Source organism: Argentina anserina, chromosome 6, assembly GCF_933775445.1.
Source record: "Argentina anserina chromosome 6, drPotAnse1.1, whole genome shotgun sequence".
Taxonomy (NCBI): Eukaryota; Viridiplantae; Streptophyta; class Magnoliopsida; order Rosales; family Rosaceae; genus Argentina; species Argentina anserina.
In genome coordinates this window covers 25,356,619-25,377,320 of record NC_065877.1, presented here as the reverse complement: position 1 = coordinate 25,377,320, position 20,702 = coordinate 25,356,619, and the positions used below count along the sequence as shown (strand labels likewise).

At 41.3% G+C, this 20,702-nt stretch overlaps 2 protein-coding genes and 2 long non-coding RNA genes across 5 annotated transcripts; 3 read left to right on the top strand and 1 right to left on the bottom strand.

Moving 5' to 3' along the window:
- Positions 1-732: 732 nt before the first annotated feature.
- Positions 733-2,784, top strand: LOC126800795 (GDSL esterase/lipase APG). Its single transcript, XM_050528211.1, has 5 exons — positions 733-988; positions 1,628-1,758; positions 1,851-2,084; positions 2,211-2,466; positions 2,588-2,784. Exons 1-5 carry the CDS (start codon positions 733-735, stop codon positions 2,782-2,784), a joined length of 1,074 nt encoding a protein of 357 aa, XP_050384168.1.
- A 1,121-nt stretch (positions 2,785-3,905) lies between these two features.
- On the bottom strand, positions 3,906-5,593 carry LOC126797155 (protein CHUP1, chloroplastic-like). Its single transcript, XM_050523827.1, has 2 exons — positions 5,505-5,593; positions 3,906-4,737 (listed from the first exon to the last, which is right to left on the bottom strand). Exons 1-2 carry the CDS (start codon positions 5,591-5,593, stop codon positions 3,906-3,908), a joined length of 921 nt encoding a protein of 306 aa, XP_050379784.1.
- A 52-nt stretch (positions 5,594-5,645) lies between these two features.
- On the top strand, positions 5,646-8,785 carry LOC126800807 (uncharacterized). Of its 2 annotated transcripts, XR_007672739.1 has the most exons (4): positions 5,646-5,734; positions 6,646-6,710; positions 7,756-7,834; positions 8,383-8,785. It is a non-coding gene; the product is annotated as an uncharacterized LOC126800807 (long non-coding RNA). The 2 variants fall into 2 exon arrangements; XR_007672738.1 differs by lacking the exon at positions 8,383-8,785 and having other exon boundaries at positions 7,756-7,994.
- A 4,828-nt stretch (positions 8,786-13,613) lies between these two features.
- On the top strand, positions 13,614-16,018 carry LOC126800809 (uncharacterized). The gene is made up of 3 exons (XR_007672740.1): positions 13,614-13,702; positions 14,585-14,649; positions 15,695-16,018. It is a non-coding gene; the product is annotated as an uncharacterized LOC126800809 (long non-coding RNA).
- The last annotated feature ends 4,684 nt before the right edge of the window (positions 16,019-20,702 follow it).

Genomic DNA, 20,702 nt, shown 5'->3' with positions numbered 1-20,702 from the left:
GCTAAGATCGAACTATGATATCCAATGTGACAATGTGTCTTTTAGGACTGAACCCTATATGCATTTGGTGTCCCTTGGTTGATGAGCATGCAATGTGTTCGATCAAAAGCTGATGTACGTAGGCGCATTATGTTATAGCAATAAACTTTCTGCAAATTAGGCCACCGATCAAGTTGCCATGCCATTCTATCCTTCCGGTGATTCTCAGTCAACTGGTTTTCATAACCACCCAATTAACTCCCTCACATGCACATTGACATGTCTTCAAGTCATAATGCCACTATCTGCTATCCTCTCAACTACCAGAAGCCACCGATATTTAATAAACTCACTGCAACTCTGTTCTGTCTGGAAACATATGTAGGAGGGGGGGGGGTTATATTGATCATCACACATAATGTGATTCAAAAGAATTAGTGAAAACGAGCAAAAAGGTAGGAGAGGTAGACCTGAGGGATTCATTTTTACCTTATCATCCTTCATTTTCAACGATTTGTCATGTACATTGATTGAGATTGAGGGCATGTGTGATATTTTATGCATGTTCATTACCAACCAATCTTGGTTAATGTAGTTTTAGTCTTGGTAAAAACAAAGTTAACTCTCATTTAAGGCTAAACAAACACCAGCTTGGCAGGTTCCACCCTTTAAGTGAAAGTTGAAATAGGGTCATTTTCAGTGCCCTTTATAAGGTCCAATTCTAATCACAAAGCCTCAAACCAGTTTTAGAAGATGGGGAGCCAAACCATGAGAGCAGCTTTGGTTCTAGTTTTTGTATTTGCAGTTGTAATTGTTGGTGGCAATGCACAAGAATCAACCACTCTTGTTCCAGCCATCTTCACATTTGGTGATTCTGCAGTGGATGTGGGAAACAATGACTACCTCCCAACAATTTTCAAGGCTAACTACCCTCCTTATGGAAGAGACTTTGTAAACCATAAAGCTACTGGGAGGTTTTGCAATGGAAAACTGGCCACTGATATCACTGGTAAGTAGAACCCTGTTCAGAATTGAACCTTTTCTGACTCTTACATTATTGTTCAATAGTCCTTTTAAGGAAAGTGATTCTGTCAATCCAACAAAATGGTTTCTATTTTCTTGATATACTGCAAAGGGTATTTAGTTACAGAACTGCATGTCAGTGAATGTTTGTTTGGCTGCATATACCAGTTCCAAGTACATAACATTATTCAGATTGTTTATATGTTACTCAAACTGTTTTGCAGTATACTGGAGGAACATTTCTCTCTGTCTCTCAACATTAAAAAAAAAAAATACAGACAAATGAAAGCAGATTGATATCTTACCATTTTTATCTTCTCAAATCCAAAACAGAATTTTCTTAGGTAAATGGGATCCTTAAAAGTTAGAACTGAGCTTGCAGCCAGTAACTGATAAAGCCAGAGGGGTCAATTCTGGACGTAACATTAATTGATCACCTAATATTGCAGCTAAGACGCTAATTCATAGTTCCCAGTTATCATTGAACTGGTCTGTGGTTAAAAATGTCTTAAGCATTAAACTTTTAACCTTCAGGATAAAAACTAGAAGTTAGGAGTTTTTTGAATGGGTGGTGAAAATTATAGTCATAAATTATTAATACATAATAAAAAAATTATTTTTGCAGCTGATACTCTGGGTTTCACAAGTTATCCAGCTGCATATCTTAGCCCCCAGGCATCAGGGAAGAACCTCCTGATTGGAGCCAACTTTGCTTCTGCTGCGTCAGGTTATGATGAAAAAGCAGCATACTTGAATGTAAATTCTTCATCTTTTTTACTTTGTTACAGTGATTACATTTTACTGTGGATTAACTCATATGTTTCATACAATTGAATTCGTTCTGGCAGCATGCAATCTCTTTGCCCCAACAGTTACAATACTTCAAGGAATACCAGGGTAAGCTAAACAAGGTTGCGGGTAGTAATAAAGCAGCAACAATTATCAAGGGTGGACTATACTTATTGAGTGCTGGAAGTAGTGACTTTGTTCAGAACTACTATGTCAATCCTTTTGTTAACAAATTCTATACTCCTGACCAATATGGTGACACCCTCGTTGCTTCTTTCAGAAAATTCATTACAGTACGTTCTCAAATTTCAGCTTCTCTGAATCTTAGTATAATGATATGTGATTGTCCCAAAAATAAAGCTTGATTAAATTAGTACAAATCAAATTCTTAAAGGATTTGTTTTTTGCTTAAATTCCAGGATGTGTATGGTTTGGGAGCAAGGAAAATAGGTGTGACCTCACTGCCTCCATTGGGTTGCCTTCCAGCTGCAGTGACCTTATTTGGATACAACCAGCCAGGCTGCGTCGCCAGACTCAACACTGATGCACAAGCATTCAACAAGAAGATAATTAACGCAGCTAATAGTCTACAAAAGAAACTTCCTGGTCTTACAGTTGTCGTCTTCGACATATATAAGCCTCTATACGATGTTGTTAAGTCTCCATCAAACTATGGTACTGAACTAACTCTCAACTCCAATAGCCTAGCAAACCAGAACTTATATATTGACTCTTTAAAGCACGCACCATCTATAAACCTAGAATGATAACAATCGTCTTTTGCATAATGTTGTAGGCTTTGCGGAAGCAAGGAGGGGTTGCTGTGGAACTGGGATTGTAGAGACAACATCATTGCTGTGCAATCAAAAGTCTATAGGTACTTGTGCTAATGCGACTCAGTACGTGTTCTGGGACAGTGTTCATCCATCTGAAGCTGCTAATCAAGTTCTTGCTGATGCACTGATTGTCCAAGGTATCGCCCTCATTACATGAGGGAAGATAAATGCATGTTCCTATAGAACTCTACAACATGTCAAAAAAAAACTGCTATTCTTTCGTTTAGGTTCTACTATGCTTACCGCGATAGCGGTTAAAACTCAAAACTTAAAAGCTTCAGAATAATGTGGCTAGTAAATTTTATTTTCATTTGAGACAAGGTTTGTGTAATTTGTATTAATTTATTAATGTAAGAAAGTTGTTGTTTAGTGGTTCTATTTTTACAGTAGCTTATCTTGGAAGTTTTTATTTTCAACCTTTGGCCAAGAGAACTGAAACCCTCTCATACACGAAAGAGCTTCTCGAACAACATCCTTGATCAAATTGTGAAGGATAAGGAAGGCGAATTCAGATGGTTAGTTGACCCTGTTAGTCCGCACACATAACTGACATAAGTTCAAAACAAGCTCAACCAATCAGTGGGGATGTAAATGGTGCATTTCTCTCACCTTTGTGGATTTAGGGTCACAGAGTGTAAACGACATCGTTTGCATGAACTCGTCTACCCATTTTTGCTCCCTTGCATGGTGGCCTATCCTGGTTCCTCAACTCTAAAGCCTCTAAACTAGAATATTCGAGTAAAATGCTGATGCTTCTATGTAGAAAAAGGAGGGTAAATGTACAAAGGCATGGTGACATTCTCTTGTTTTTGGCCAAGAGAGTCCAATCACATGGTTGCTGCAGCAGAAACCGTATATGTAAAAAATTCATCAAGAACAACGATGTCTTGATGTGAAATCAAATTGGGGAGCCCCTATGGTTCTTGATGCATTATTCATTGCCATTACAGTTGGGAGTACAATTAGAAGGACCAAACGTTTTCAACAGTTCTTAAATTAAAATCAGGCAGACAACAGAAAAATGATAATTGCAAATAGTAGTGTATGAAATATTCTTCAACTTCATCTATGACGATCAAAAGCCAACTCTGGTGTGATATAATTATATACACAATGACCCTTTAAGAGTTTTATACGTGTCGGTAAATTAGTTTCTAACTAGCTTCTATTGAAATTACAGTATGCTGTATGTGTTAATTTCTCAGCTATAACACTCACTGGTGTATATAAACAGATGATGCAGTGAGCAGATAATGTGTTACTATAAATCCAACCAAACTAAGATGCTGATGATGATTTTCTATGTACATTGAGTTTGAGAGCTGGTGTACCAGTGCGAGAGGTCTTCAAAACTTCTGCATATTTCGCCAACTCAGATTTTTCTGCAGAGTCCGAGTCATGATCAGATCGATCTTTTGGAGGGGAATCACTAGAAACTTCCCCATCTAGGATAAATCTCTTGTACCCTGGGAAGACTCCCACATCACTATGTCTATGAACACTGTGTGTATCCTTAGAATCATGTTCCTTTGGACTCTTCCATCTGGGAAGATCTAATGAAGCACGAGAAGAATTATGAGATGAGAATATGTTGCCCTGACCCTCATTTCCACCATAAGCAGCCACTGATTTACTTGAACTGCCATATGCAGAATAGTTATCTTCTGAAAGGTTGTGATCATTGTGGGTGTCTTTACCTCGTATAATCCTCCTAAGCTTGTTGAACAACTTATGCTTACTCGAGGTATGGGTTTTTGTAGCAGATGAATTATCAGCGGAAAAGTCATCATACTCTCCCGAGTCAGTAAGAAGGGAAGTAGGGGATGTCCATCTATCAGATTCGAAATCAATATGACTGCCCTTATCCCCTGTCCCTTCAGTGTTTGCATATTCAAGTATTAGCTGCTTGGCTTTTTCTTCAGATTCATGGCTTAGTGATTTACTCAAGTCCCTTGCCACAGTTTTACCAGTTGGAGGCTGATAATTCCGCAACTCATAACGTAAGCAAGCATTTATCCACTTGAGGTAAACTAATTCTTCAACATCAGAACTTCGATCAACACGAAGTTGCTCAATTTCCTTTGTCAAATCGTCATTTTCTTGTCTTAAGCTGTAACGACCCTAAAATTTCGAGCTTCAAAACTCAAAATCTTAGAATCGTTAAACACAAAAATAATCTCAATGAAATCGAAATCATTTTAATGTCGCAGCGGATCACATCTGAGTTTAAAATATAACTCAGTCAAGCCGATTATTACAAACCCAAATGATAATTCAACATATAACAAATGGAATTGTATAATCCTCACAACAACCTCACAAATTGTAATAACCCACGTTTTCAAACAATATTTGAATTTAATTAAATTCTATTGAGTTGTGAAGTTTGTTTTTAAATCGAATTTGAGTTGTTAGCAATCGTTACGAAACGGAAACGGAAGCGTTCCGAGAACGTTTAATAAGAAAACGTTACGTTTCCGAACGAATTTATCAACTTTCATTTCGTCGCTCGGTTGTGAAAACTTTCTTCACGGAAGTTGTAGAGCTCGTCGATACGAGTTCGTGTATATGTGACGCGTTCGAATCGGACGTCGGAAGTAAAAGTTATTAACGTCGGAAGTTAGTTTCCGATTTGGAAACTAGTATAAATAGATAATTATGGGATTAGGGTTTCCATAATCAGAAACCCTTTCTCTCCCTTCTCTCTCATTCCGCCGCTCTCCCTTTCTCTCTTCTCTCTCACTCTCCCGACCTTCTCTCTCTCTCCCTCACTCGGATCCCTCTCGCCCTCACCGATCGCTCCCCCTCTCCCCCTCACCGATCGCTCCCCCTCTCCCCCTCACCGATCGCTCTTTTCCATCTCCCTCTCACTGTCACCTCATCCTCTCCCTCTCACCGAAACCGCGCGATTCACAGTCGCCCAAAACACTCCACCGGTGAGACCAAGACTTGAGCTGCATCACCATCATCTCTCCTCACCCCTAGTGCCTCCGGTGACACAATCGGCTATTGGGAACCGCGACAAGCACCGCCGCTTCTCAACTGCAAGGCCGCCGGCACCTCAAGCTCATCAACGTCGATTTGACAATCCAAAGGTTCGAATCAAGGTGAGGTTTAGCTAGGATTGGTCATTGTGATGTTGTTGTTGTAATTGTGGATCGATTTGTGGTGTTTTGGTGGGGGATTGGAGGAGGAAGAGGAGAGGAGATACCGCCGCCTAGAGGCGGCGCGTGGGGAGGCGTGGGGTGGTGTAAGGGCTGCTTAGGAGCGGAGGGAGGAAGAGGGGAGGAAGGAGGACGGTTTTGGGGTGGTGGTGGCGCCACACGCGCCGGTTTTGGGCTCGGCGCGTGGGCCCCACGCGCTGCCGGCCGGAGGTGGCGCGTGTGCCACACGCGCCGCCATACGAGGCGGTGTAATTAGTTTTGAATGAAGGGGTATTTTGGTAATTTACTGTGTACGGTAAACGTAAATGTAATTTTTATTTACTGCGGTAAATGTAATTAAGTTTTACCTACGGTAAATGTAATTATAATTTACTTTCAGTAAATGTAAAAAGTAAATTGTAAAAAGGGTAATTTAGTAAATTTTATTTACTGAATTTGTATTTACATTAAATCGTACGTATACGTACAGAAATACGTATTAATATTTATACGTACAGAAATACGTATTAATATTTATACGTACAGAAATACGTATTAATATTTATACGTATAGAAATACGTATTAATATTTATACGTACAGAAAATACGTATTTAATATTTATACGTACAGAAATACGTATTTAATATTTATACGTACAGAAATACGTATTAAATATTTATACGTACAGAAATACGTATTAAATATTTATACGTACAGAAATACGTATTATTGGAGTATTGTACAGTAACCGTGAATAGTGAACAGTGAACAGTAACTTCGTATAACCAAAATTGCTGAACAGTACCGTATATTACTGTTTTGGCATTTAAAGGTTTACGAAACGATTCTAAATTCTTGTTTTATCTTTTTAAGGTGATCGCTAAATCGAGGAAAGGGATTATTATCGGAAATTGAGGAATTACGCTCAAGTCAATAAGGTGAGTAAAATCTCACTGAATTTACGAATCTACCCTTGTGGTGATTCAACATTTGGCATGTGTGTGTATCAAATGAATTATAACATGTATATAATTTAGTGGACTACATATATATAGTATAATGGTAATAGGTACATAATATATATATAGTTCATTAAATTACGTACTGTTATTAATGCATTAAAAATAGTCATTTCGGTGACGGAAAATTGAGCATGAGTATGTGAGAATATTGTACGTAATTCTTCAGGTGTTTATGAAATATGACATGTATAGGATATAGTGGACTATGTATATATTGTATAAATGGTAATAAATACGAATATATATAGTTTGCTATATAATATACTGTTATGATTTTTATTGTGGTGATATCGTGAAAGTTTTAAAACGTACAATATGATGAGTGATTATTGTACATGATTTTATCACGGAGAATGTTAAAAAAAAATTGTGATTTGTCTTCGGACGTGATGTGTGGTACAATATGATGTGGGATTATTGTACGTGATTTTTAACATTGAGATTGTTAAAATGTGAATTGTCTTCGGACCTGATTTTTGGCACAATATGATGTGAGATTATTGTGCGTGTTTGGCAAGTCGGAACCTAGCCTTTGGCCGGGCGAAAGTTACGATACAGTTAGAGCTCTAGTCTGTCTGCCTTAGTACTGCATGTGAGGTAACGGGTGGTTATCTGCTCATGGGTACTCGGTGTATTTTGGATGTTGGGTAGCGGGTGGCTATCCAATATCAACGGTGTATTACGAGAGGGGTAACAGATGTGTACCAGCGTTCTTGGTACCCGTATTATAAATGCATTGGGTAACCAGAAGGGTTACTTAATTTCCTCATGAGCTTTTCATTTCCTATTTCTTTGGGTCAACCAGATGGGCTGACCATTGGCTCATGGGGGCATTTATATTTGTTGTGTTGTGATCTTTCGTATATATTGATATGCGAACTGTATTGTGATTTTACTCATACGAGCTATAAGCTTACCGGGTTTGTGTTTACAATCCCGGTGCACCAATTCGATGGTGTAGGGGATAATTCTGCAGGTGCTGATTAGTGGTGGTTGAGTGACGACTACAGAGGCTCGAAGTCGTTCGGATCCTACTTGTGGTGAGATTTTAGCATGGATTCGTGTGTGAGGATTTGTGTATTTTCATTTGTGAGATTTGTGAGTGATTTGTGAGAATTATTACATTTCCATTTTGTGTATGGATTATAATTTGGGTTGTAATAATTGGTTGTCTGAGTTGTATTGAGAACTCAGAAATGATCCGCTGCGACATTAAAATGATTTCGGTTTATTTGAGATTATTTTTGTGTTTAACGATTCTAAGATTTTGAGTTTTGAAGCTCGAAATTTTAGGGTCGTTACAGTTGGTATCAGAGCCTAAGTGCGTATTTGGCGATTATCAATATCATCCGGGAGCGATGATCCGACTGCAGGCGGGCCCCCATCACATGCTCCTCGGTATTGATATGTCGTCGGGTACGCGAGAGTGTTTTAGGAGCCATACCTAATGGTTTGGTCCTCCGAGATGTATCGTGATGATACTTCGATGATTCATCATATGCTGAAATTTCATGTTAATACCTATTGAATCTGTTTTAGTTGAATTCGAGATTTCACAAGTGTTGACTAAGTGTTTCGTTGTTTGAAGGTGATGAACGCTGATAAGGGCCGAGGACAGGGCCGAGGACGGGCGAGAGGACGTGGTCGAGGTAGGACCGCGGGCCGAGTCCGCAACGTGGAGAACCTTTATGAGGAGGCTGCTCCACAGGTAGAGCGGGTAGGCCGAGGTCGAGGTAGGGCCACAGGTCGAGTCCGCAACGTGGAGAACCTCTATGAGGAGGCTGCTCCGCAGGAGGAGCAGGATGAGCCAGCTCCTGCGGTTAGAGATGACGGTCGAGTGTTGAAGCTGATCAAGGATATTAGTGCACTGTCAGCTCCGACATTTCATGGGGGACTAGATCACATGGTAGCTGACCATTGGATCGAGGGTATGGAGACTTATTTTGAGATGATAGAGTGCACAGAGATTGAGAAGAGAAAGATAGCTACATTCTTTCTCAAGGGTGATGCTCTAGATTGGCGGAAGAGCATGAGACAGATTGTGGATGTGTCTACATTCACATGGGGAGATTTCACCACCATATTCCAAGAGAAGTATTTCCCAGCCTCAGTACAGGAGGACTTAGAGTTGGAGTTTCTGGCATTGGTACAGGGAGACATGACCATTAGAGAGTATGATGCTCGATTCTCGCAACTGTATCGGTATGTCAGGCCTATGGGTGCGACTGCTTTAGCTCAGAAGTATCTACGTGGGCTGAAGCAAGAGTACAAGACCATGATATCAGTCCTTTGCCTGACTTCACGGGAGCAGATATTTGAGAGTGCTATGAGTTTGGAGCAAGCAGAGAAGACTCGAGCAGGTGACGTGGGGAACAGAGATGCGAAGGGGAAAGGCAAGGCAGTCTATACAGGCAGCGAGCACTCAGGGCCGAAGGATAGGTCATGGAAGAGGCCAAGACCCCACTATCAGGCCCCGACAAGGGCGCCACCCTTAGCCATCAGAGCAGCACCAGTCAGACCATTAGCAGCAGTGAGGTGTTATAGCTGCAATGAGATGGGACATTACGCCTCAGCATGTCCGAAACCGAAGAGAGCAGGCTGCCACCGGTGCGGGCAAGTGGGACACATAGCTCGAGATTGTACCCGACCACTTCCGGGTAGACAGGAACGGCCGCAGAGACAGCTACCAGCGGGTCAAGCTAGAGTGTTCGCAGTGGGTCAGCGAGATACAGGGGTGGAAGGTACATTATCACTTTTTGACTACCTTGCTAGAGTGTTGTTTGATACGGGAGCATCACATTCATTCATTGCTAGTTCGGTAGTGGAGATGCTAGGATTGATTCCTACACCTCTCGGGGACGCCTTATGTGTCACTTCACCCCTTGGAGTGTCACTTGAGTTAGAGACAATCTGCAAAGCTTGTCCTATATTGATTGGGAGTAGAGAGTTCTCTGCTTCGTTGATTGTGATTCCGGACCACACTTATGATGTGATCTTGGGGATTGATTGGTTGAGACCACAACATGCTGTGATTGATTGTTTCGACATGGTAGTGTCCTTTCATAGACCTGGAGAGCCAGTGTTTCGTTATCGTTGCCTCAAGTCCGACAACGCCATGAGATCAGGAGTTTTGGCACATGTGGAGTCAGTGGATCAGGAAGTGACTATCACAGACATTGTGGTAGTATCTGAGTTTGGTGAAGTGTTCCAAGAGATACCGGGGCTACCTCCTCGAAGAGTGGTAGATTTCTGCATTGATATAGTACCCGGTACAGCACCTGTGTCAAAGGCGCCATATAGAATGGCGCAGAATGAACTTAAGGAGCTGAAGGTGCAGATCGATGAGTTATTAGATCAAGGGTTCATTAGACCTAGCGTTTCACCTTGGGGAGCACCTGTTTTGTTCGTGAAGAAGAAAGATGGTTCTCTGCGGTTATGTGTGGACTACAGAGAACTGAACAAGGTGACCATCAAGAATAGGTATCCCTTACCTAGGATTGATGACTTGTTCGATCAGCTCAAAGGTGCTACAGTGTTCTCAAAGATTGATTTGAGATCCGGTTATCATCAACTCAGAGTGAAGGAAGAAGATATATCGAAGACAGCCTTCAGGACCCGGTATGGACATTATGAGTTTGTTGTCATGCCATTTGGTCTAACGAATGCACCAGCTGTCTTCATGAGTTTGATGAACCAAGTATTTAGTCCATACTTGGATGAGTTCGTAGTGGTGTTTGTGGATGACATTCTGATATACTCCAAGACACAAGAAGAACATGTGGTGCATCTGAGAACAGTGTTGCAGACCTTGAAGGAGGCGAGACTGTATGCCAAGCTAGAGAAGTGTGAGTTCTGGAAAGAAGAGGTCAAATTCCTTGGTCATGTTGTCTCAAAAGATGGAGTACTAGTGGACCCAGCAAAGGTAGAGGCAGTGAAGAATTGGAGTCGTCCAAAGAACCCTACAGAGATACGTAGTTTCCTCGGGTTGGCAGGTTACTACAGGAGGTTTATCGAGGGGTTTTCTAGTATCGCATCTTCATTGACCAAGTTGACCAAGAAAGATACTCCGTTCGTGTGGACGGATGCATGTGAGGAAGCATTCAGCAAGCTAAAGACTAGACTGACCACAGCTCCAGTGTTGACGATTCCCTCTAGTGGTGGTGGCTATGTCATTTACAGTGATGCTTCGCTCCAAGGTTTGGGTTGTGTGTTGATGCAGAATGGAGGAGTTGTTGCATATGGCTCGAGACAGTTGAAGATTCATGAGAAGAATTATCCGACACACGACCTAGAGCTGGCGGCAGTAGTATTTGCACTGAAGATTTGGAGACATTACTTGTATGGGGAGAAATTTCAACTCTTCTCAGATCATAAGAGTTTGAAGTACTTATTCTCACAAAAGGAGCTGAATATGAGGCAGAGGAGGTGGATGGAACTCCTCAAGGACTATGACTTCACATTAGAGTACCACCCGGGGAAGGCAAATGTGGTGGCGGATGCCTTGAGCAGGAAACCGAGAGGTGTGGTAGCTTCTCTTATGGTCCAGGAATGGTTCATGCTAGAAGCTGCATCAGAGTTTGATTTGGTACCATCGGGAGGAGAACCAAGGGTCTTTCTTGGTAGTGTCACAGTGCAACCCACATTGATCACGAGGATCATACAGGGTCAGGCGCAGGATAGACACTCACGAGCCAAGTTGGCGGATCTTGTAGTTGATACGCTTGATGAGTGTCCTTCTGAGTGGAGAGTTGGACCCGATGGAGGGTTGAGGTTTGGGGCAAGGTTGTGTGTCCCAGATTGTGATGATCTTCGGGAGGAAGTTCTTCGTACGGCACATCGTTCACGCTATACCGTCCATCCAGGGAACACCAAGATGTACAAGGACCTATGCAGACAATTCTGGTGGAACGGTATGAAGAAAGATGTAGCAGAGTTTGTATCGAAGTGCCTTACATGTCAGCAAGTGAAAGCAGAACATCAACGACCAGCTGGCATGTTGAAACCACTGACTATTCCTCTTTGGAAGTGGGAGCAGATATCTATGGATTTTGTGACCGGGTTGCCTAGATCGAGGAAGGGTCACGATGCCATATGGGTAATTGTCGACCGATTGACGAAGTCGGCTCATTTTCTCCCAGTGTCGATGAAGTACTCAGTGGACGTGCTTGGGAAACTATATGTGGATGAGGTAGTGAGACTTCATGGTGCTCCAGTTTCTATTGTTTCCGATAGAGATGCACGTTTCACTTCGAAGTTCTGGGGTGGTTTGCAGAAGGCGATGGGCACTACCTTGGATATGAGTACAGCTTTTCACCCTCAGACGGATGGACAGACGGAGAGGGTGAATCAGGTGATGGAGGACATGTTGAGAGCATGTGTGTTGGATTTCAAGGGTAGCTGGGAAGATCATTTGAGATTGATTGAGTTTGCCTACAACAACAGCTACCATTCTAGCATCGGCATGGCACCTTATGAGGCACTTTATGGTAGACCATGTCGATCTCCGATCTGTTGGGCCGAAGTTGGTGATGAGGCACTGATGGGTCCAGAGGTGGTTCAGGAAACCACGGAGAAGATCTCGATCATTCGAGACAGAATCCGGACCGCTCAGAGTAGACAGAAGAGCTATGCAGACCTGAAGAGGAGACATGTGGAGTTCGAGATTGGTGATCATGTGTTCTTGAAAGTTTCACCTATGAGGGGCGTAGTGAGATTCGGCAAGAAGGGAAAATTGGCACCGAGGTATGTTGGGCCTTTTGAGATACTTGAGAAGGTGGGCGAACTAGCATATCGCCTAGCCTTGCCTACTAGTATGTCGGGTGTTCACAATGTCTTCCACATTTCCATGTTAAGGAAGTATGTACCAGATGAGTCACATGTGATTGATCATAGCACCATTGAGGTGAAGGAAAATGCTACAATTGTGGTCGAACCGGTTCGTATCCTGGATAGATCCACAAAGAAGCTTCGGAGAAGAGAAGTTGGGCTAGTCAAAGTGTTGTGGAGTCACCATGATGAGGGTGATGCATCATGGGAGCTAGAGTCGGACATGATGACCAGATATCCACAGTTGTTTGTTGAGTGAACTCGAATTTCGGGACGAAATTCCTTTAAGGGGGGTAGATTGTAATAACCCACGTTTTCAAACAATATTTGAATTTAATTAAATTCTATTGAGTTGTGAAGTTTGTTTTTAAATCGAATTTGAGTTGTTAGCAATCGTTACGAAACGGAAACGGAAGCGTTCCGAGAACGTTTAATAAGAAAACGTTACGTTTCCGAACGAATTTATCAACTTTCATTTCGTCGCTCGGTTGTGAAAACTTTCTTCACGGAAGTTGTAGAGCTCGTCGATACGAGTTCGTGTATATGTGACGCGTTCGAATCGGACGTCGGAAGTAAAAGTTATTAACGTCGGAAGTTAGTTTCCGATTTGGAAACTAGTATAAATAGATAATTATGGGATTAGGGTTTCCATAATCAGAAACCCTTTCTCTCCCTTCTCTCTCATTCCGCCGCTCTCCCTTTCTCTCTTCTCTCTCACTCTCCCGACCTTCTCTCTCTCTCCCTCACTCGGATCCCTCTCGCCCTCACCGATCGCTCCCCCTCTCCCCCTCACCGATCGCTCCCCCTCTCCCCCTCACCGATCGCTCTTTTCCATCTCCCTCTCACTGTCACCTCATCCTCTCCCTCTCACCGAAACCGCGCGATTCACAGTCGCCCAAAACACTCCACCGGTGAGACCAAGACTTGAGCTGCATCACCATCATCTCTCCTCACCCCTAGTGCCTCCGGTGACACAATCGGCTATTGGGAACCGCGACAAGCACCGCCGCTTCTCAACTGCAAGGCCGCCGGCACCTCAAGCTCATCAACGTCGATTTGACAATCCAAAGGTTCGAATCAAGGTGAGGTTTAGCTAGGATTGGTCATTGTGATGTTGTTGTTGTAATTGTGGATCGATTTGTGGTGTTTTGGTGGGGGATTGGAGGAGGAAGAGGAGAGGAGATACCGCCGCCTAGAGGCGGCGCGTGGGGAGGCGTGGGGTGGTGTAAGGGCTGCTTAGGAGCGGAGGGAGGAAGAGGGGAGGAAGGAGGACGGTTTTGGGGTGGTGGTGGCGCCACACGCGCCGGTTTTGGGCTCGGCGCGTGGGCCCCACGCGCTGCCGGCCGGAGGTGGCGCGTGTGCCACACGCGCCGCCATACGAGGCGGTGTAATTAGTTTTGAATGAAGGGGTATTTTGGTAATTTACTGTGTACGGTAAACGTAAATGTAATTTTTATTTACTGCGGTAAATGTAATTAAGTTTTACCTACGGTAAATGTAATTATAATTTACTTTCAGTAAATGTAAAAAGTAAATTGTAAAAAGGGTAATTTAGTAAATTTTATTTACTGAATTTGTATTTACATTAAATCGTACGTATACGTACAGAAATACGTATTAATATTTATACGTACAGAAATACGTATTAATATTTATACGTACAGAAATACGTATTAATATTTATACGTATAGAAATACGTATTAATATTTATACGTACAGAAAATACGTATTTAATATTTATACGTACAGAAATACGTATTTAATATTTATACGTACAGAAATACGTATTAAATATTTATACGTACAGAAATACGTATTATTGGAGTATTGTACAGTAACCGTGAATAGTGAACAGTGAACAGTAACTTCGTATAACCAAAATTGCTGAACAGTACCGTATATTACTGTTTTGGCATTTAAAGGTTTACGAAACGATTCTAAATTCTTGTTTTATCTTTTTAAGGTGATCGCTAAATCGAGGAAAGGGATTATTATCGGAAATTGAGGAATTACGCTCAAGTCAATAAGGTGAGTAAAATCTCACTGAATTTACGAATCTACCCTTGTGGTGATTCAACATTTGGCATGTGTGTGTATCAAATGAATTATAACATGTATATAATTTAGTGGACTACATATATATAGTATAATGGTAATAGGTACATAATATATATATAGTTCATTAAATTACGTACTGTTATTAATGCATTAAAAATAGTCATTTCGGTGACGGAAAATTGAGCATGAGTATGTGAGAATATTGTACGTAATTCTTCAGGTGTTTATGAAATATGACATGTATAGGATATAGTGGACTATGTATATATTGTATAAATGGTAATAAATACGAATATATATAGTTTGCTATATAATATACTGTTATGATTTTTATTGTGGTGATATCGTGAAAGTTTTAAAACGTACAATATGATGAGTGATTATTGTACATGATTTTATCACGGAGAATGTTAAAAAAAAATTGTGATTTGTCTTCGGACGTGATGTGTGGTACAATATGATGTGGGATTATTGTACGTGATTTTTAACATTGAGATTGTTAAAATGTGAATTGTCTTCGGACCTGATTTTTGGCACAATATGATGTGAGATTATTGTGCGTGTTTGGCAAGTCGGAACCTAGCCTTTGGCCGGGCGAAAGTTACGATACAGTTAGAGCTCTAGTCTGTCTGCCTTAGTACTGCATGTGAGGTAACGGGTGGTTATCTGCTCATGGGTACTCGGTGTATTTTGGATGTTGGGTAGCGGGTGGCTATCCAATATCAACGGTGTATTACGAGAGGGGTAACAGATGTGTACCAGCGTTCTTGGTACCCGTATTATAAATGCATTGGGTAACCAGAAGGGTTACTTAATTTCCTCATGAGCTTTTCATTTCCTATTTCTTTGGGTCAACCAGATGGGCTGACCATTGGCTCATGGGGGCATTTATATTTGTTGTGTTGTGATCTTTCGTATATATTGATATGCGAACTGTATTGTGATTTTACTCATACGAGCTATAAGCTTACCGGGTTTGTGTTTACAATCCCGGTGCACCAATTCGATGGTGTAGGGGATAATTCTGCAGGTGCTGATTAGTGGTGGTTGAGTGACGACTACAGAGGCTCGAAGTCGTTCGGATCCTACTTGTGGTGAGATTTTAGCATGGATTCGTGTGTGAGGATTTGTGTATTTTCATTTGTGAGATTTGTGAGTGATTTGTGAGAATTATTACATTTCCATTTTGTGTATGGATTATAATTTGGGTTGTAATAATTGGTTGTCTGAGTTGTATTGAGAACTCAGAAATGATCCGCTGCGACATTAAAATGATTTCGGTTTATTTGAGATTATTTTTGTGTTTAACGATTCTAAGATTTTGAGTTTTGAAGCTCGAAATTTTAGGGTCGTTACACAAATAAAATCACACCAAATCTCACACACAATCCACGCTGGAACCTCACCACGACTGGATGCGATCGACTTCGAGTTTTCGGAGTCGTCACTCAATCACCACTACTCAGCACCTGCGGAAGTATTCCCTACACCATTGAAATTGGTGCACCGGGATTGCAACACAAACCCGGTAAGCTTTACAGCTCGTATGAGTAAAATATTAAGATAACTCAAGTCTCATAAAAGACACAACTCCACATCAACACAGTATAATGAAAAATCATGAGAAAACGAGCAACCCATCTGGTTACTCTAATACTTTCACAAAATGGTATCTAATGAGCGCTGGTACACATCCGTTACCCCTCACTTAGTATACCGCTGATGTTGGGCAACCACCCGCCACCCAACATCCAAAACAAGCTGAGTACCCATGATCATATAACCACCCGTTACCTCATGCAGTACTATGGCAGACAGACTAGAGCTCTAACTGTATCGTAACTTTCGCCCGGCCAAAGGCTAGGTTCCGACTTGCCTCACATGTACAATAATCTCACATCATATTGTACCACACATCACGTCCGAAGACAAATCACAATATTTCACATTTTCCGAGATAAAATCATGTACAATAATCACTCATCATATTGTACGTTTTAAAACTTTCACAATATATCATAATAAAAATCATAACAGTATATTATATAGCAAACTATATATATTTGTATTTATTTACCATTTATACAATATATACATAGTCCACTATATCATATACATGTCATATTTCATAAACACCTGAAAAATTACGTACGATAATCTCACATCATATCGTACCATTAAAATCACACATGCACAATTTTTCTGTCACCGAAATGACTATTTTTAATGAATTAATAACAGTATGTAATTTAATGAACTATATATATATATGTATTTATTACCATTATACTATATATATACGTAGTCCACTAAGTTATATACATGTTGTAATTCATTAAATAAACACACTTGCAAAAATGTTGAATCACCGCGAGGGTAGATTCGTAATTCAGTGAGATTTTACTCACCTTATTGACTTGAGCGTAATCCCACAATTCGCGATGCTAATTCCTTTCCTCGATTTAACGATCACCTTAAAAGAATAAGAACAGAATTTAGAATCGTTTCGTAAACCTTTAAATGCCAAAACTGTAATATACGGTACTGTTCAGCAATTTTGGTTATACGAAGTTACTGTTCACTGTTCACTATTCACGGTTACTGTACAATACTCCATTAATACGTATTTCTGTACGTATAAATATTATATACGTATTTCTGTACGTATAAATATTAAATACGTATTTCCTGTACGTATAAATATTATATACGTATTTCTGTACGTATAAATATTAAATACGTATTTCCTGTACGTATAAATATTAAATACGTATTATCTGTACGTATAAATATTAATACGTATTTCTGTACGTATAATATTAATACGTATTTCTGTACGTATAAATATTAATACGTATTTCTGTACGTATAAATATTAAATACGTATTTCTGTACGTATAAATATTATATACGTATTTCTGTACGTATACGTACGATTTAATGTAAATACAATTTCAGTAAATAAAATTTACTAAATTACCCTTTTTACAATTTACTTTTTACATTTACTGAAAGTAAATTATAATTACATTTACCGAAGGTAAAAATTAATTACATTTACCGTAGTAATTAAAATTTACATTTACATTTACCATTACACAGTAAATTACCAAAATACCCTTTCAGTCAACTATTTACACCGCCTCACACGGCGGCGCGTGTGGCACACGCGCCACCTCCGGCCGGCCGCGCGTGGGGCCCACGCGCCGAGGCAAACCACGGTGCGTATCACGCCACCGCCGCCTCCAAACTTTCCCCCTCCTTCCCCTCTTCCTTCCTACGGTCCTAGGCCGCCTCCTACTCCTCCCACGCTCCTCCACGCGCCGCCTCTAGGCGGCGGTAACCCTTCCTCCTCACACACCTCCGATCTCCTCAATTCGATCCCAAAATTCATCACAATCACCATCCAACCATCAATAACAACAAATCATACCTTAATCGCAGTTAAAACCTCCGATTTGATGTCGGAAACGCTCGGATCGTAGGTGGACCTTCGATTCCTCGGGGAGGACTTGGGTGCCCCTGGGTCGATAGTGGAGGGCTCTAAGGGAGAGGATCGGCGTCGTGGAGCTCTCCCCCGTGCCCTTGCGTCGCCGAAGTGGTGCTCGATGGTGGCGCGATGCTTGCGGTCTCGGGTTGGAGCGCGGAGGTTAACGACATCGCGAGGAGACGCGTCGACCTCGGGGTCTGCAGAGAAGGGCCGTGCGGTGCTCCTGCGCTAGGCGGTGGAGGCCACGGTCGAATGGCGATGGAGATCGCCGGCGAGGTCAGTGAGGGAGAGAGAGCTCGGGGAGGGAGAAAATCGCGAGGGGGAGAGAGAGAAAAGGGAAAAGGGAGGCGGGGTGAAGGGTTTCCGAAAATGGAAACCCTAACCCTTCAGTTCTTTCCTTTTATACCCTTTTCCAAATCGGAAACTAACTTCCGTCGTTAATAACTTTTACGTACGACGTCCGATTCGAACGTGTCACATATCCACAAACTCGTATCGACGAGCTCTACAACTTTCGTGAAGGAAGTTTTCGCAACCGATCGACGGAATAAAAGTCGATATAAACGTTACTGAAATGTAACGTTTTTCAATTTAAACGTTCCGAGAACGTTTCCGTTTCTCGTTTACTAACGTCGCAACCAAATACGTTCATTCTAATAAAATTCAAAATTTTATAGAATTCCAAATCAAACTAACATTGTCTAAAATTTAGGGTTATTACAATCTATCCCCCTTAAAGGAATTTCGTCTCGAAATTCAAACTCACTCAACAAACAACTGTGGATATCTAGTCATCATGTCTGACACTAGTTCCCAAGATGCAGCACCCTCATCATGGTGACTCCACAGCACCTTGACTAGCTCAACTTCTCTCCTCCGAAGCTTCTTTGTGGATCTATCCAGGATACGAACCGGTTCGACAACAAAAGTGTCATTTTCCTTCACTTCAATGGTGTTATGATCGATCACATATGCGACACATCAGGATCATACTTCCTCAACATGGAAATGTAGAAGGCATTGCGAAAGTCCGGCATGCTAGTAGGCAAGGCTAGTTTTCCCGCCTTCTCGAGAATCTCAAAGGCCCAACATATAGGTGATCAACATGTCTACCTTAAGTGCCTCATAGGGTACCATGCCGATGCTGGAATAGTAACTGTCGTTGTAGGCTAACTCAATCAATGTCAAATGTTTTCACCGCTACCTTAAAACCCAGCACACAAGCTCTCAACCTATCTTCAGTTACCTCAAACTTCCTCCATCAGACAATCTGTCACATGTCCTAACCATAATAGTCGCATGTGAGCTACTCAAAATATAATCATCCTCCCGAAACCTAATGATGTTTTCAGCATGGAGGCGTCAACGCCCTCTTTTGTCTAGTTCACCACTCTCTTGCGATTTGACAGACTATCCTCACGTCATGAGTTAGCTCCTACCACTGAGCATGGTCAAAACTCTCAACATCTAACATGAGTCAACTCAATGATTAACTCATGCCTCCTACTTACATTACACATAGTGATTTGCAAATAAACATGCTTTATCACGACAATAACTTCATGACTTCACCACAATGCATCGCTAGAATAACGAATATACCAATCCTTCCAATTAACAAAATAATCTCATTTCAAGATCATCTTATTATAACCATGAAGTTGTCGTGCATGATACCCGCCCAAGTACCCTATTTGTATCGGTATCACGATAAGGAAATCTTAACTCGTCGAGTTCACAACCATCACGGGACACCATCTTGGACTATGAATTACTCTCAAACAGTTCACCAGAGGATCGACTAATATACGCAAAAGGCTGTAGAAAATTCTACCACCACCACAAGAGAGATGCATCACGCATCCTACCCCTCTCATCAAAACTTACCGTCGAAAATCAATTTCAGCTTCTTGCTTCCCTGAGTGGTGTGCCACAATTTACAAGTCAGACCAAGGTGGTATTTATCCCACAACGGTGAAACATGAAAATTAAGCGAATTTACAGCGCAAAATCCTACAAGACCGCGACCGAGATATACTTTACCCCCTAGTTCATACATGCCTCAAATTCATGACATACGATCCCACACAAACGCCCCAGTGGCATTATCTAACATATTGATTTCCCCCACCGTCGTAGTACTAATAAGTTCTGCAATTGATTCAACAACAGAAGCTGGTTATTGGTTCTATTGTCTCCTCAAAATCAACCCAAAAATGGTTGCTACACCACCACTCTAAACAGTTGTTTCTTTACTTTCATTAAGAACTCTCATGGCCAACGCATTCGGCCAAAATAACTTCTCTGCAAGCAGTGATATAATTGATTACTCTTTATTGTAAAATTTATCCCTTGTTGAACACTTCAGTCAACTTCTCCCTATCCAACAATAAACAATCTGATGTATAGAGGAAAAGAACCTCTAAGTCTCCAACATTAACGCCACTTGCACTTGAAAAGAAAATTTAGTCCCCAACTATTTCTTTACCAGTTAGAAGGTACTTGTCACGACCAAATCGTTAAAACATCATTA